At 46.1% G+C, this 10040-nt stretch overlaps 1 protein-coding gene across 2 annotated transcripts; it reads left to right on the top strand.

The window, feature by feature from the left end:
- Positions 1-2153: 2153 nt before the first annotated feature.
- On the top strand, positions 2154-9303 carry LOC111146987 (DNA ligase 4). Of its 2 annotated transcripts, none has more exons than XM_022502808.1 (2): positions 2154-2184; positions 5903-9303. In XM_022502808.1, the coding sequence occupies exon 2, from the start codon at positions 5931-5933 to the stop codon at positions 8664-8666; it is 2736 nt and encodes a 911-aa protein (XP_022358516.1). In that variant the 5' UTR covers positions 2154-2184; positions 5903-5930; the 3' UTR covers positions 8667-9303. The 2 variants fall into 2 exon arrangements, with proteins under 2 accessions (XP_022358516.1, XP_022358515.1); XM_022502807.1 differs by lacking the exon at positions 2154-2184 and adding an exon at positions 2277-2447.
- The last annotated feature ends 737 nt before the right edge of the window (positions 9304-10040 follow it).

Below are 10040 nucleotides of genomic sequence, written 5' to 3'. Positions count from 1 at the left end.
AGCATAAGTGGGGTGAGGGACAGAGAGAGAGAGAGAGAATCTCAAGCCCACTCCCCGCAGAGCATGGAGCCCATCTCAGGGCTCCCTCTTACCACCCTGAGATCATGACGCCAGCTGCAACCGAGAGCCAGAGGCTTAACCCACGGAGCCACCCAGGCATCCCTCATTAGCTTCACTATCAGCCCTTCTAGGCACTCAATTGGTTTTCCACAGAATCTGTCCCTCTCCCTCAATCATTCCCCATTCTCCGTGCCCTATTTTATATATACAAAGAATATTTCATATTTAAAAACAACAGACAAACATGTATCCTCCATCAGATGGAGAGCTCCAGGTCAAAGGCTCTGATAATAGCTTCTTGTTATTTATCACCAATAATGCCAGGCACTAAGGGAGACTACTGACATAAATAAAGTAATAATCACAGCACCTCTAAAAGATACTTAATGAAAACCCCCTGATTATCTTTGAACCAAGCATTAGAAAGGCTAAAATATATGGGTGCCCGGGTGGCTCAGTTGGTTAAGCGACTGCCTTCAGCTCAGGTCATGATCCCAGAGTCCAGTATCAAGCTCCTTGCTCCATGGGGAGTCTGCTCCCTCTGACCTTCTCCCCTCTCACTCTCTCTCTCACTGTCTCTCTCTCAAATAAATAAAACCTTTTAGAAAGGCTAAAATATAATGGTGAATTGGAGACTAAGATTTGAATTAATTTGGAGTTTGGTTTCATAATCCTTGGTTCTTCTCTTGTATGAAAAATATAAAGTGAGAACTCTGACATTGTAGGAGCTCAGTAGATGCTGAACAAGGTGCAAATGTGCACAAATGCCCTTTCATAAGATGGGCAACTGTGGGGGGGGGGTCCTCTACCAACACCGTTGGGTGCTACTCCAAAACAAATTGATAATTAAGTTGAATAATTATAAAGGTTGTTTCCCCATCGTCATGGATAATTTCTCAATTCTCCATGAAAGAAGACAACCCATAACAAAACACTGGTAGAAATCAACAGCTCCTGGAACATAAGGACTGAGTTTGTTTTCTCTCAATCTTGCATGCCTAGCACAGTTACTGTATGCGTGCTGAATAAGGGTTTGCCCAGTACCTTTATTTGGAATCCTCGAACAGATACTAGAAGAGTCTATAGTTGATTTCTGGGCATGCAAATCTTTATGTCTGTATTAAGAATTATATATTATGGGGGCACCTGGGTGGCTCAGTGGGTTAAAGCCTCTGCCTTCTGCTCGGGTCATGATCCCAGGGTCCTGGGATCGAGCCCAACGTCGGGCTCTCTGCTTGGTGGGGAGCCTGCTTCCCCCTCTCTCTCTGCCTGCCTCTCTGCCCACTTGTGATCTCTCTCTCTGTCGAATAAATAAATTTAAAAAAAAGAATTATATATTATGTATTTGTATGAGTTACGTATTATTTCTGTACGAAGAGACAAGAACTCACACCAAAGTTGTACCATCTTGAGAAACAAATAGGAAAGGACAGCCTTAGGCAATTTTGCAAAAGCTTATTTTTCCATTTAAAGGGAACAGCAGACATTTTGGGAGGGAAGATGCCCTTTTCGAATCAGGGCATTTTCACAACAACCAGTGAGATGAGTGTTGGTACCACTGCTTACAGACAGAGAACAGAACTCTATGAGGCCGAGCAGGGAGAGGCCTAGGTTCATAGTCCAAGTATGGGTCAGTACACAAGGTGCTTCCGGTTGTCGCTCGGAGACGGAACCCTCTCTCTGGGTCAGGCACTTGCGAAGAGCACCTGCTGCTTTGGGAGGCGACCGGGAGTTGCTTGTAGTCACACTAATACCAGGGCTCCTTGGAGACCTCCGCAGCCTTGCAAGGCTCCCGCCCCGAGCGCCACTGCGCCTGCGCACATCATCCCTATGACGTCACGGCCTGGCGCAGTGACGGCGTCCGCTCTCATCATCTTCATGACGTCAGGGACACCTTCCCACTACCCGGCCTTCAGGAACGATTGCGTTTGCGCCCGGAGCAGCTGGCGGAACAGCCCTCGGCCGGCGGCTTCCGGTTTGGTTACCGCACCCGGGGCTGCGCTTCCGGTCGGACGTGTGCGCGGCGGCGACGTCGGAGTGCCCGGGGAGAGCCGGCGGCCAAGTGCCGGCGGGCGGACGCCGTCCCTCGTTTTCTCGGCCCGCCACATGCTTTTGGTCTTGAAGGTTTGTTTTTCTTGTTTCCGGACAGAAAGTCTTTCAGGCCCGCTCCCCGGCGGGGTCACAGGTGCGGGCCCGGGCCCTTCGGGGACCGCGCGGCGCCGGAGGGCGGCCGTCCCTCCGTGCGGGGTTTCCGGGCCGCGGGCTAGGCTCGGGTTCGCCCGCGTCCGCCTCCCGGGCCGCGCTGGCCCCTGCGACGCCGCGGTCGCGCACGTTCCGACTCCGGGACCTCGTCTCCCCAGGCCCGCGGGGACGCTCGGCTCCGAGAGGTAACGGGACCGCCCCCGCGCCAGCGTCCGCCGGGATCCGGGCGGGTGTCCGCGGGGGCGGGGGCGTGGTGTGGACCCGGGGGAGCCGGACGGACGTCCGGGGCCCGTTTCTCTTCTTAAGTCCGTCCTTTGTCAGCCTCCGGGCTCCCGCCTCCTGGCCTTTCCCCACCGCGGACCGCTTCCCGGAGCGGCCCGGGGGCGGGTGCTGTGGGAGGGGCCGCTCGGGGAGGCTCGGCTCCCGGGGAGGCCCTCGCGCCGTCGGGGGAGGCAGGCGGGTCGCGCGCTCTCCGGGAAGCGGCCGGGCCGTCGCGGGCACCGAGCCCGGTCCTGCTCTTGGCTCTGCCGTGTCGCCTGAGGACGGCAGGGCCGCGGCTGGCAGACGACGGGTCGTTCCGGTGTGTGTTGTATTAGTGTCGCACGATGCTGGTGGTGTCCGTCCGCGTGTCCTGCTGCTCTCCGTCCGAGCAGAGCGCGCCCCTCGCTTGTGTCCTTAACCCTTTATGAAGCGTTTTAAACGTTTGCATCCGCCGGCAGTGCGGTACCGGATTAGCCGAGGGCTTGCTGGCCGCCCCGTCCTGTGTTCGCACCTGTGTGGGCATCTGACGCCGCCTCATCTTACCTTCGGTGGTGGACCCCGCTTCACACTCACGCAGTTTCTGGGAGGGTGCGGGGTTGGCCCATGTCACACTGTTAACGCTGGAGCCCCCAGTTACACTCACATTGGTTGGACTCTAGGGCCCGAGCCCTAACCACACGCTGTTCAGTTGTTTTCACAAATCTAAACCGTCGGCGGACGGCCTCAGAATCCAGACAATAAGAGAATGTTTACAGGGAAATCCTTTTATGTTTAATGTTCAATGGAAATCCTAATATTTGACTGTTTTGTACAAATTTTTATTTTCCTGTGCAGTTTGACACTTGATCTTAGCCAGGAGGCTGAGAAGCGATTTTCTTGTCCATTTTAAGGACTAAAAACATTTGTCTCTTCATTTCATCCTAACTCTGGGACCCTTGTTATATTTTTAGCAGTTTTGGCACACATGTGTAGGGTCGACTTCAGTGTTGTTATAAAGTAGTCTGAGTCTTTTCCTGGAACTTGTTGAGGGAAACTGAGACCACGTAGAACATTCAGATAGATCAGAAACTGTAGACCCGTCTTGAACATTCCAAGAAGTGTTTCTTAACATTGTGTTTCACGTGTGTGTCATATATGAGCTGTGAGCATAGCACGTCGCATAATGCGCTGGCTTGAGGGGGCACGTTTGGAGAGGTAGACAGTGAACACATCTAACCCGGTGTTTCAGTCAGTTATGCAAATGAGACCAGGGGAGCAGTCACTGTGTTCAAAGATCAAAGGCTGGGGAAAGTGGTCTCTCATGGGTTTTGTCTCATGGTCTAACTGACTCCATAGAAGCTGGGTTTCCTTTGTCAGGCATTGGGCGGAGAAGGCCAAATGGCTGTTGTGGCAGTTTCCCAGTGCAATCATAGCTGCTACATGTTTTTCACAAAACCGAATCCCACGAGGCATAGTGGGGCTGGGGGCGGGGAGGGTTGTGCCATGTATGACCAGCCGCCGGCCTTTGCTAGTGTGCTTCTGCAGGAGCTCAACTCTAGTCGCTCCGTAATTCACTCCACAAACCTACCGTGTACCAGGCACTACTGACACAAAGTACTGCTCCTGACCTCCGGGGACCGGCAGCGTGGTGACAGTGGTGCCGCTACCGGCTGTTGGATTTCTTGTGCCACGTGTCAGAGGGTGCGGCCTTGCGCTCGCAGTGTGTGCTGTCTCGCGTGCTGCCATGGGGAATCTCCTGGTCTCTGAGAGGACAGTGCATCTCCCTCCTCCCTCCTCCTCCTTGAGAACTCCCTCCTCCCTGCTCTCTAGGGGACACAGGGATGTGCCAGGAGATGTCTAAAACCACAAGATAGGACACAGTTTATATTCCTGAAATGCATATTTTTACTTGAAGTCTTTTTTGGAAAAGTTAGTTGATTTTAATGTTACATAGTGTAAATCATATAGTAGCTCTGATATCTTATAGATTCTAATAGAATTTGCTGGGGCGCCTGGGTGGTTCAGTTGGTTTAGCTTCCGACTCCTGATTTTGGCTCAGGTCATGATCTCACAGTGTGAGATGGAGCTCCGTGGGGGCCTCTGCACTGGGCAAGGAGCCTGCTTAAGATTCTCTCTCTCCTGCTCCCTCTGCTCACCCCCCCCTAAAAAATTTGCATGAATATTTAAAACTTCAAAGAAATTTCACAGTTGTGGTGATCACTTTGGCAAACAATCTAGACCCTAACCCAACGAGGTATCTGTTATTTCCTCTCTGACTTAAGAAGATGCTTTAGTGAAAAGCTGTCTCATGACATTTTACTTCTGTTAAAACACTTAGCATTTCATAATTAGTTCCCATTAGATCCCCTTTCTCTTTACAAAATGTATGCTCGCTCTTTCTTTTTTTAAGATATTATTTATTTTTTTGAGAGAGGGAGAGAGTGTGAGAGAGCACAAGCCAGGATAGTGGCAGAGGGAGAGAGAGAAGCAGGCTCCCTGCTGCAGGGAGTCCGAGCAGAGAATCTGGCACAAGTCCCAGGATCCTGAGCTGAGGCAGATGCTGCACCCACTGAGCCCCGCCACAGGCGCCCCAGAACACATGCTCTCTTAAGGCAGAAACAGTATGGTGCCTGGCACATATGTAGTCAGTGAATTGTTGGGGGGTAGTTGCATGCGAATAGGAACAGAAAAGTGTGCTAATGAATTTAAGTTGCTAAAGCCATTGAGTAGCTATGATAAAATAGATTTAAAAGAGGTAGGTCAAATAAGGATTTCATAGGAAGGGTGTTCTGAGTTGGGTTTTGGGCACGGGAGTGATTCGGCTTTGCTAACAGTGAAGTGAAAGTAAACACAGATATGGGCTTTGTTTGGCTGAAAGAGAAGATTCATTTTTTGGGTGAACTCCTACAGTACCCGCAAAGCCAAGTTTCAATTCAGTGATTTGTTAAAAATGCCTGTTTCTGATGCTGTGTGGTCGTCTGACAGAAGAGGAGGAGAAATGTCAGGAAAGGCCTTATCTCAGAAGCCCAGAAATGAAATGAATTGAGCCTTGTTTTTGTGGTTGTGTTATTCCTTTGCACGATGAACTAAATGAGGAATGGATTCATTAATTCAATAGAAGTTGGAACTTAGGGAGAAAGACAAAGTGGTTGATTTCAGTATTGTAAATGTACAGAAAGGGGCTGGTGATACTTTTGATAATAAATTCTAAATAGGATGGAAGTAAAATAGTTGATTTTCATTGAATGTAGAGATTGAAAAGAGACAAGTTTCTAGCATTAATTTGGTTTCGTTTAGCAAGCATTGATCACAAATGAGACACTGTCTGTAAGGTCTTTACATGAAATATTTAGTTGAATTTTGTCTTTTATTGAAAATTACTCTCTTTTTGCCTTCCTAGTTAAACCAGAGAATTCACCATCGCCTCCATGGCTGCCTCGCAGACTTCACCAACTGTTGCGTCTCATGTTCCTTTTGCAGACTTGTGCTCAACGTTAGAACGAATACAGAGAAGTAAAGGACGAGCAGAAAAAATGAGACACTTCAGGGAATTTTTAGATTCTTGGAGAAGATTTCACGATGCCCTTCATAAGAACCAAAAAGATGTCAAAGACTCTTTTTATCCAGCAATGAGACTTATTCTTCCTCAGCTGGAGAGAGAGAGAATGGCGTATGGAATCAAGGAAACCATGCTTGCTAAACTTTATATCGAATTGCTTAATTTGCCTAAAGGAGGAAAAGATGCCCTTAAACTTTTAAATTACAGAACGCCCACCGGAACTCGTGGAGATGCTGGTGACTTTGCAATAATTGCATATTTTGTGTTGAAACCAAGATGTTTGCAGAAAGGAAGTTTAACCATACAGCAGGTAAATGACATTTTAGACTCAATTGCCAGCAATAATTCTGCCGGAAGAAAGGACCTAATTAAGAAGAGTCTTCTTCAGCTAATAAGTCAGAGTTCAGCACTGGAACAGAAGTGGCTTATACGGATGATTGTAAAGGACTTAAAACTCGGTTTCAGTGAACAGTCCGTATTTTCTGTTTTCCATAATGATGCTGCCGAGTTGCATAATGTCACCACAGATCTGGAAAAAGTCTGCAGGCAGCTGCATGATCCTTCTGTAGGACTCAGTGACATTTCCATCACTTTATTCTCAGCCTTTAAACCGATGCTGGCTGCTATAGCAGACATTGAGCGGATCGAGAAGGACATGAAACACCAGAGCTTCTACATTGAAACCAAGCTTGATGGGGAGCGCATGCAAATGCACAAGCAGGGTGGGGAGTACCAGTACTTCTCCCGAAACGGATTTAACTACACGGATCAGTTCGGCAAATCTCCACAGGAAGGTTCTCTTACACCGTTCATTCACAGTGCGTTCAAAACAGACATACAGATCTGTATCCTGGATGGCGAGATGATGGCCTTCAACCCTAACACACAGACTTTCATGCAAAAGGGGACTAAGTTTGATATCAAAAGAATGGTGGAGGATTCTGATCTGCAGACTTGTTACTGTGTGTTTGATGTACTGATGGTTAATAATAAAAAGCTGGGACGTGAGACCCTGAAAAAGAGGTATGAGATTCTTACCAGTGTTTTTACACCAATACCAGGCAGGATAGAAATAGTGCAGAAGACACAAGCTCATACTCAGAAAGAAGTGATCGATGCTTTGAATGAAGCAATAGATAAAAGGGAAGAGGGGATCATGATAAAACATCCTCTGTCGATTTACAAGCCAGACAAAAGAGGCGAAGGATGGCTGAAGATTAAACCGGAGTACGTGGACGGGCTGGTGGATGAGCTGGACATCTTAATCGTCGGGGGCTACTGGGGTAAGGGTTCACGAGGGGGAATGATGTCTCATTTCTTATGTGCCGTAGCAGAGACGCCTCCTCCTGGTGAAAAACCGTCAGTGTTTCATACTCTGTGCCGTGTCGGTTCAGGTTACACCATGAAAGAACTATACGATCTGGGTTTGAAGTTGGCCAAACACTGGAAGCCTTTCCATAGAAAAGCTCCACCGAGCAGCATTTTATGTGGAACAGAGAAGCCAGAGGTGTACATCGAGCCTTGTCATTCTGTCATTGTTCAGGTTAAGGCCACAGAGATCGTCCCCAGCGATATGTATAAGACTGGCTGCACACTGCGTTTTCCACGAATTGAGAGGATCAGAGAAGACAAAGAGTGGCACGAGTGCGCCACCCTGGACGGGCTGGAGCAGCTTCGCGGAAAAGCGTCGGGAAAGCTGGCTTCTAAACACCTTTACGTCGGCGACAGCGATGAGCCACAAGAAAAGAAGCGGAAAGCTGCCCCGAAGATGAGGAAAGTTATCGGCATTATCGAGCACTTAAAAGCACCCAACCTTTCTAATGTAAACAAAGTGTCTAATATATTTGAAGACGTGGAGTTCTGTGTCATGAGCGGCACGGACGGCCATCCGAAGCCCGATCTGGAGAACAGAATTGCAGAATTTGGGGGTTACATAGTGCAGAATCCAGGCCCAGACACGTACTGCGTCATTGCAGGGTCCGAGAACATCAGAGTGAAAAATATAATTTCTTCGGACAAACACGATGTTGTCAAGCCCGAGTGGCTGTTGGAGTGTTTTAAGACCAAAAGCTGCGTGCCGTGGCAGCCTCACTTTATGATTCACATGTGCCCGTCGACAAAGGAGCATTTTGCCCGTGAATACGATTGTTACGGTGACAGTTATTTCGTTGATACGGATTTGAACCGACTGAAGGAAGTGTTCTCAGGAATTAAAAATTCTGGCGCACAAGCTCCTGGAGAAATGCCCTCTGTGATTGCTGATTTAGAGCATCGGTATTCCTGGGACCGCTGCCCTCTCAGTATGTTTCGGCACTGCATTGTTTACGTGGACTTGTATGCGGTTATTAATGACTTGAGTACCAGCGTCAAGGGAACAAGATTAACCGTTACGGCTTTGGAGCTTCGATTTCATGGAGCCAAAGTGGTTTCTCGTTTAGCTCAGGGAGTGTCTCATGTCATCGTTGGGGAGGATCAGAGACGTGTGGCAGATTTAAAAGCTTTTCGAAGAACTCTTAAGAGAAAGTTTAAAATCCTGCAACAAGATTGGGTCATTGATTCAATAGACAAGTGTGAGTTGCAGGAGGAAAATCGGTATTTGGTTTAAAGCTAGCTTTTCTACAGAGGAAAGCATGTGGTCCAGTGGCAAGGGGTGACAAGGGGTTGTGACAAGGGGTCCTGATAAAAAATGAAACTGTATTTTATTTTTAATCCCTTAAAATTTATGCTTAAACAGTATTATGAGATACAGAAAAACAATTTAAATATATGAGATAGACAAGACACTGAATGGACCAAAGCCAAGAAATAAAAAATTCTTTTAGCCATGTGGTATTCAGTGACTTTTAAAACCAAGATGAAATAAACAGTTTAATGAAGAGACATTTATATAATATCCCTATAGAATTTGAGAATTTTGACTCAAATATTAATTGGTTACATTCATAAGCTTTTAGAGTCATTAAAAGTATTGATCTAAGTGGATTTTCTGAGGTCAAAATTTTAATAGTTTTTATCTAATTAAAGCATTACAAGAAAGAAGCAGAATTGCTATAATGCACTTATAAAAATATTTCTTTTAAATTGAAGGCTAACATTCTTTCAAGTGTGAAATGTAAACAAATTTATTTTTTAAGGTTAAGGGCAAGCTCATGAATAAAACCTTGTTGATGTCATTAGGTAAATTAGGAGAAATAACTTAAAATTAGATGAATTTAATTAAAAGAAACTTGAAGTTTTAAAGTACTTAGCCCACATTTTTTTTTTTTTTTTTTGCAACAGAGTATGTTTTAAAGAGAATGTTTTCACGTGAACTGTACTCCAGGATAAAGTGTATTCACAGGGAGTGGTTTTCCTAGATGTAATACACTGAGTACATGTCAAGATGGTATATGTGTTGTAACTTCCATTACAGAGAGGTAAATTGCTCTGTTTAAAATGATTTTATCCCTAGATTATTTAATTTTGTGTAATATGTATTATGTCTGGATTTATATACTATATTTTAGAATGCAGTCTGTTCATTTTGAAAAATATGTTTTCGTGACAGCTTTGCGATACTTGAAATACAGTACCCAAGGAATTATTATTATTATTTGTAAATAATTTGAAATTTTATCAAAACAGTGGAACAAATGATATATATCTTTATTTAAATAAAATATTTAATATACTATTAAAATTTGTGATGTATTTATTTTAAAACAATTCATAGTAGTTATTTCAGTCAGACAGATGTTTTGGTATTGATACAATTTTTCACCAATTCAATCAGGTTCCTACTTGAGGTCCTTTGTATTTCATATTACTGAATGAACTTTATTAGAAATTTAAACTTGTGGGACAGCTGGGTGGCTCATTCAGTTAAGTGTCTGCCTTTGGCTCAGGTTATCATCTCAGGGTCCTGGGATGGAGCCCCCAGCTCATCGGGGAGCCTGCTTCTCCCTCTTCTTCTGCTCCCATTGCTTGTGCTCTCTCACAC

The sequence above is a fragment of the Enhydra lutris genome, unplaced genomic scaffold (assembly GCF_002288905.1).
Source record: "Enhydra lutris kenyoni isolate GAN:26980312 unplaced genomic scaffold, ASM228890v2 scaffoldscaffold15, whole genome shotgun sequence".
Lineage (NCBI taxonomy): Eukaryota > Metazoa > Chordata > Mammalia > Carnivora > Mustelidae > Enhydra > Enhydra lutris.
Note: the sequence above shows the minus strand (reverse complement) of the source record. Positions and strands in the feature narration are given on the sequence as shown.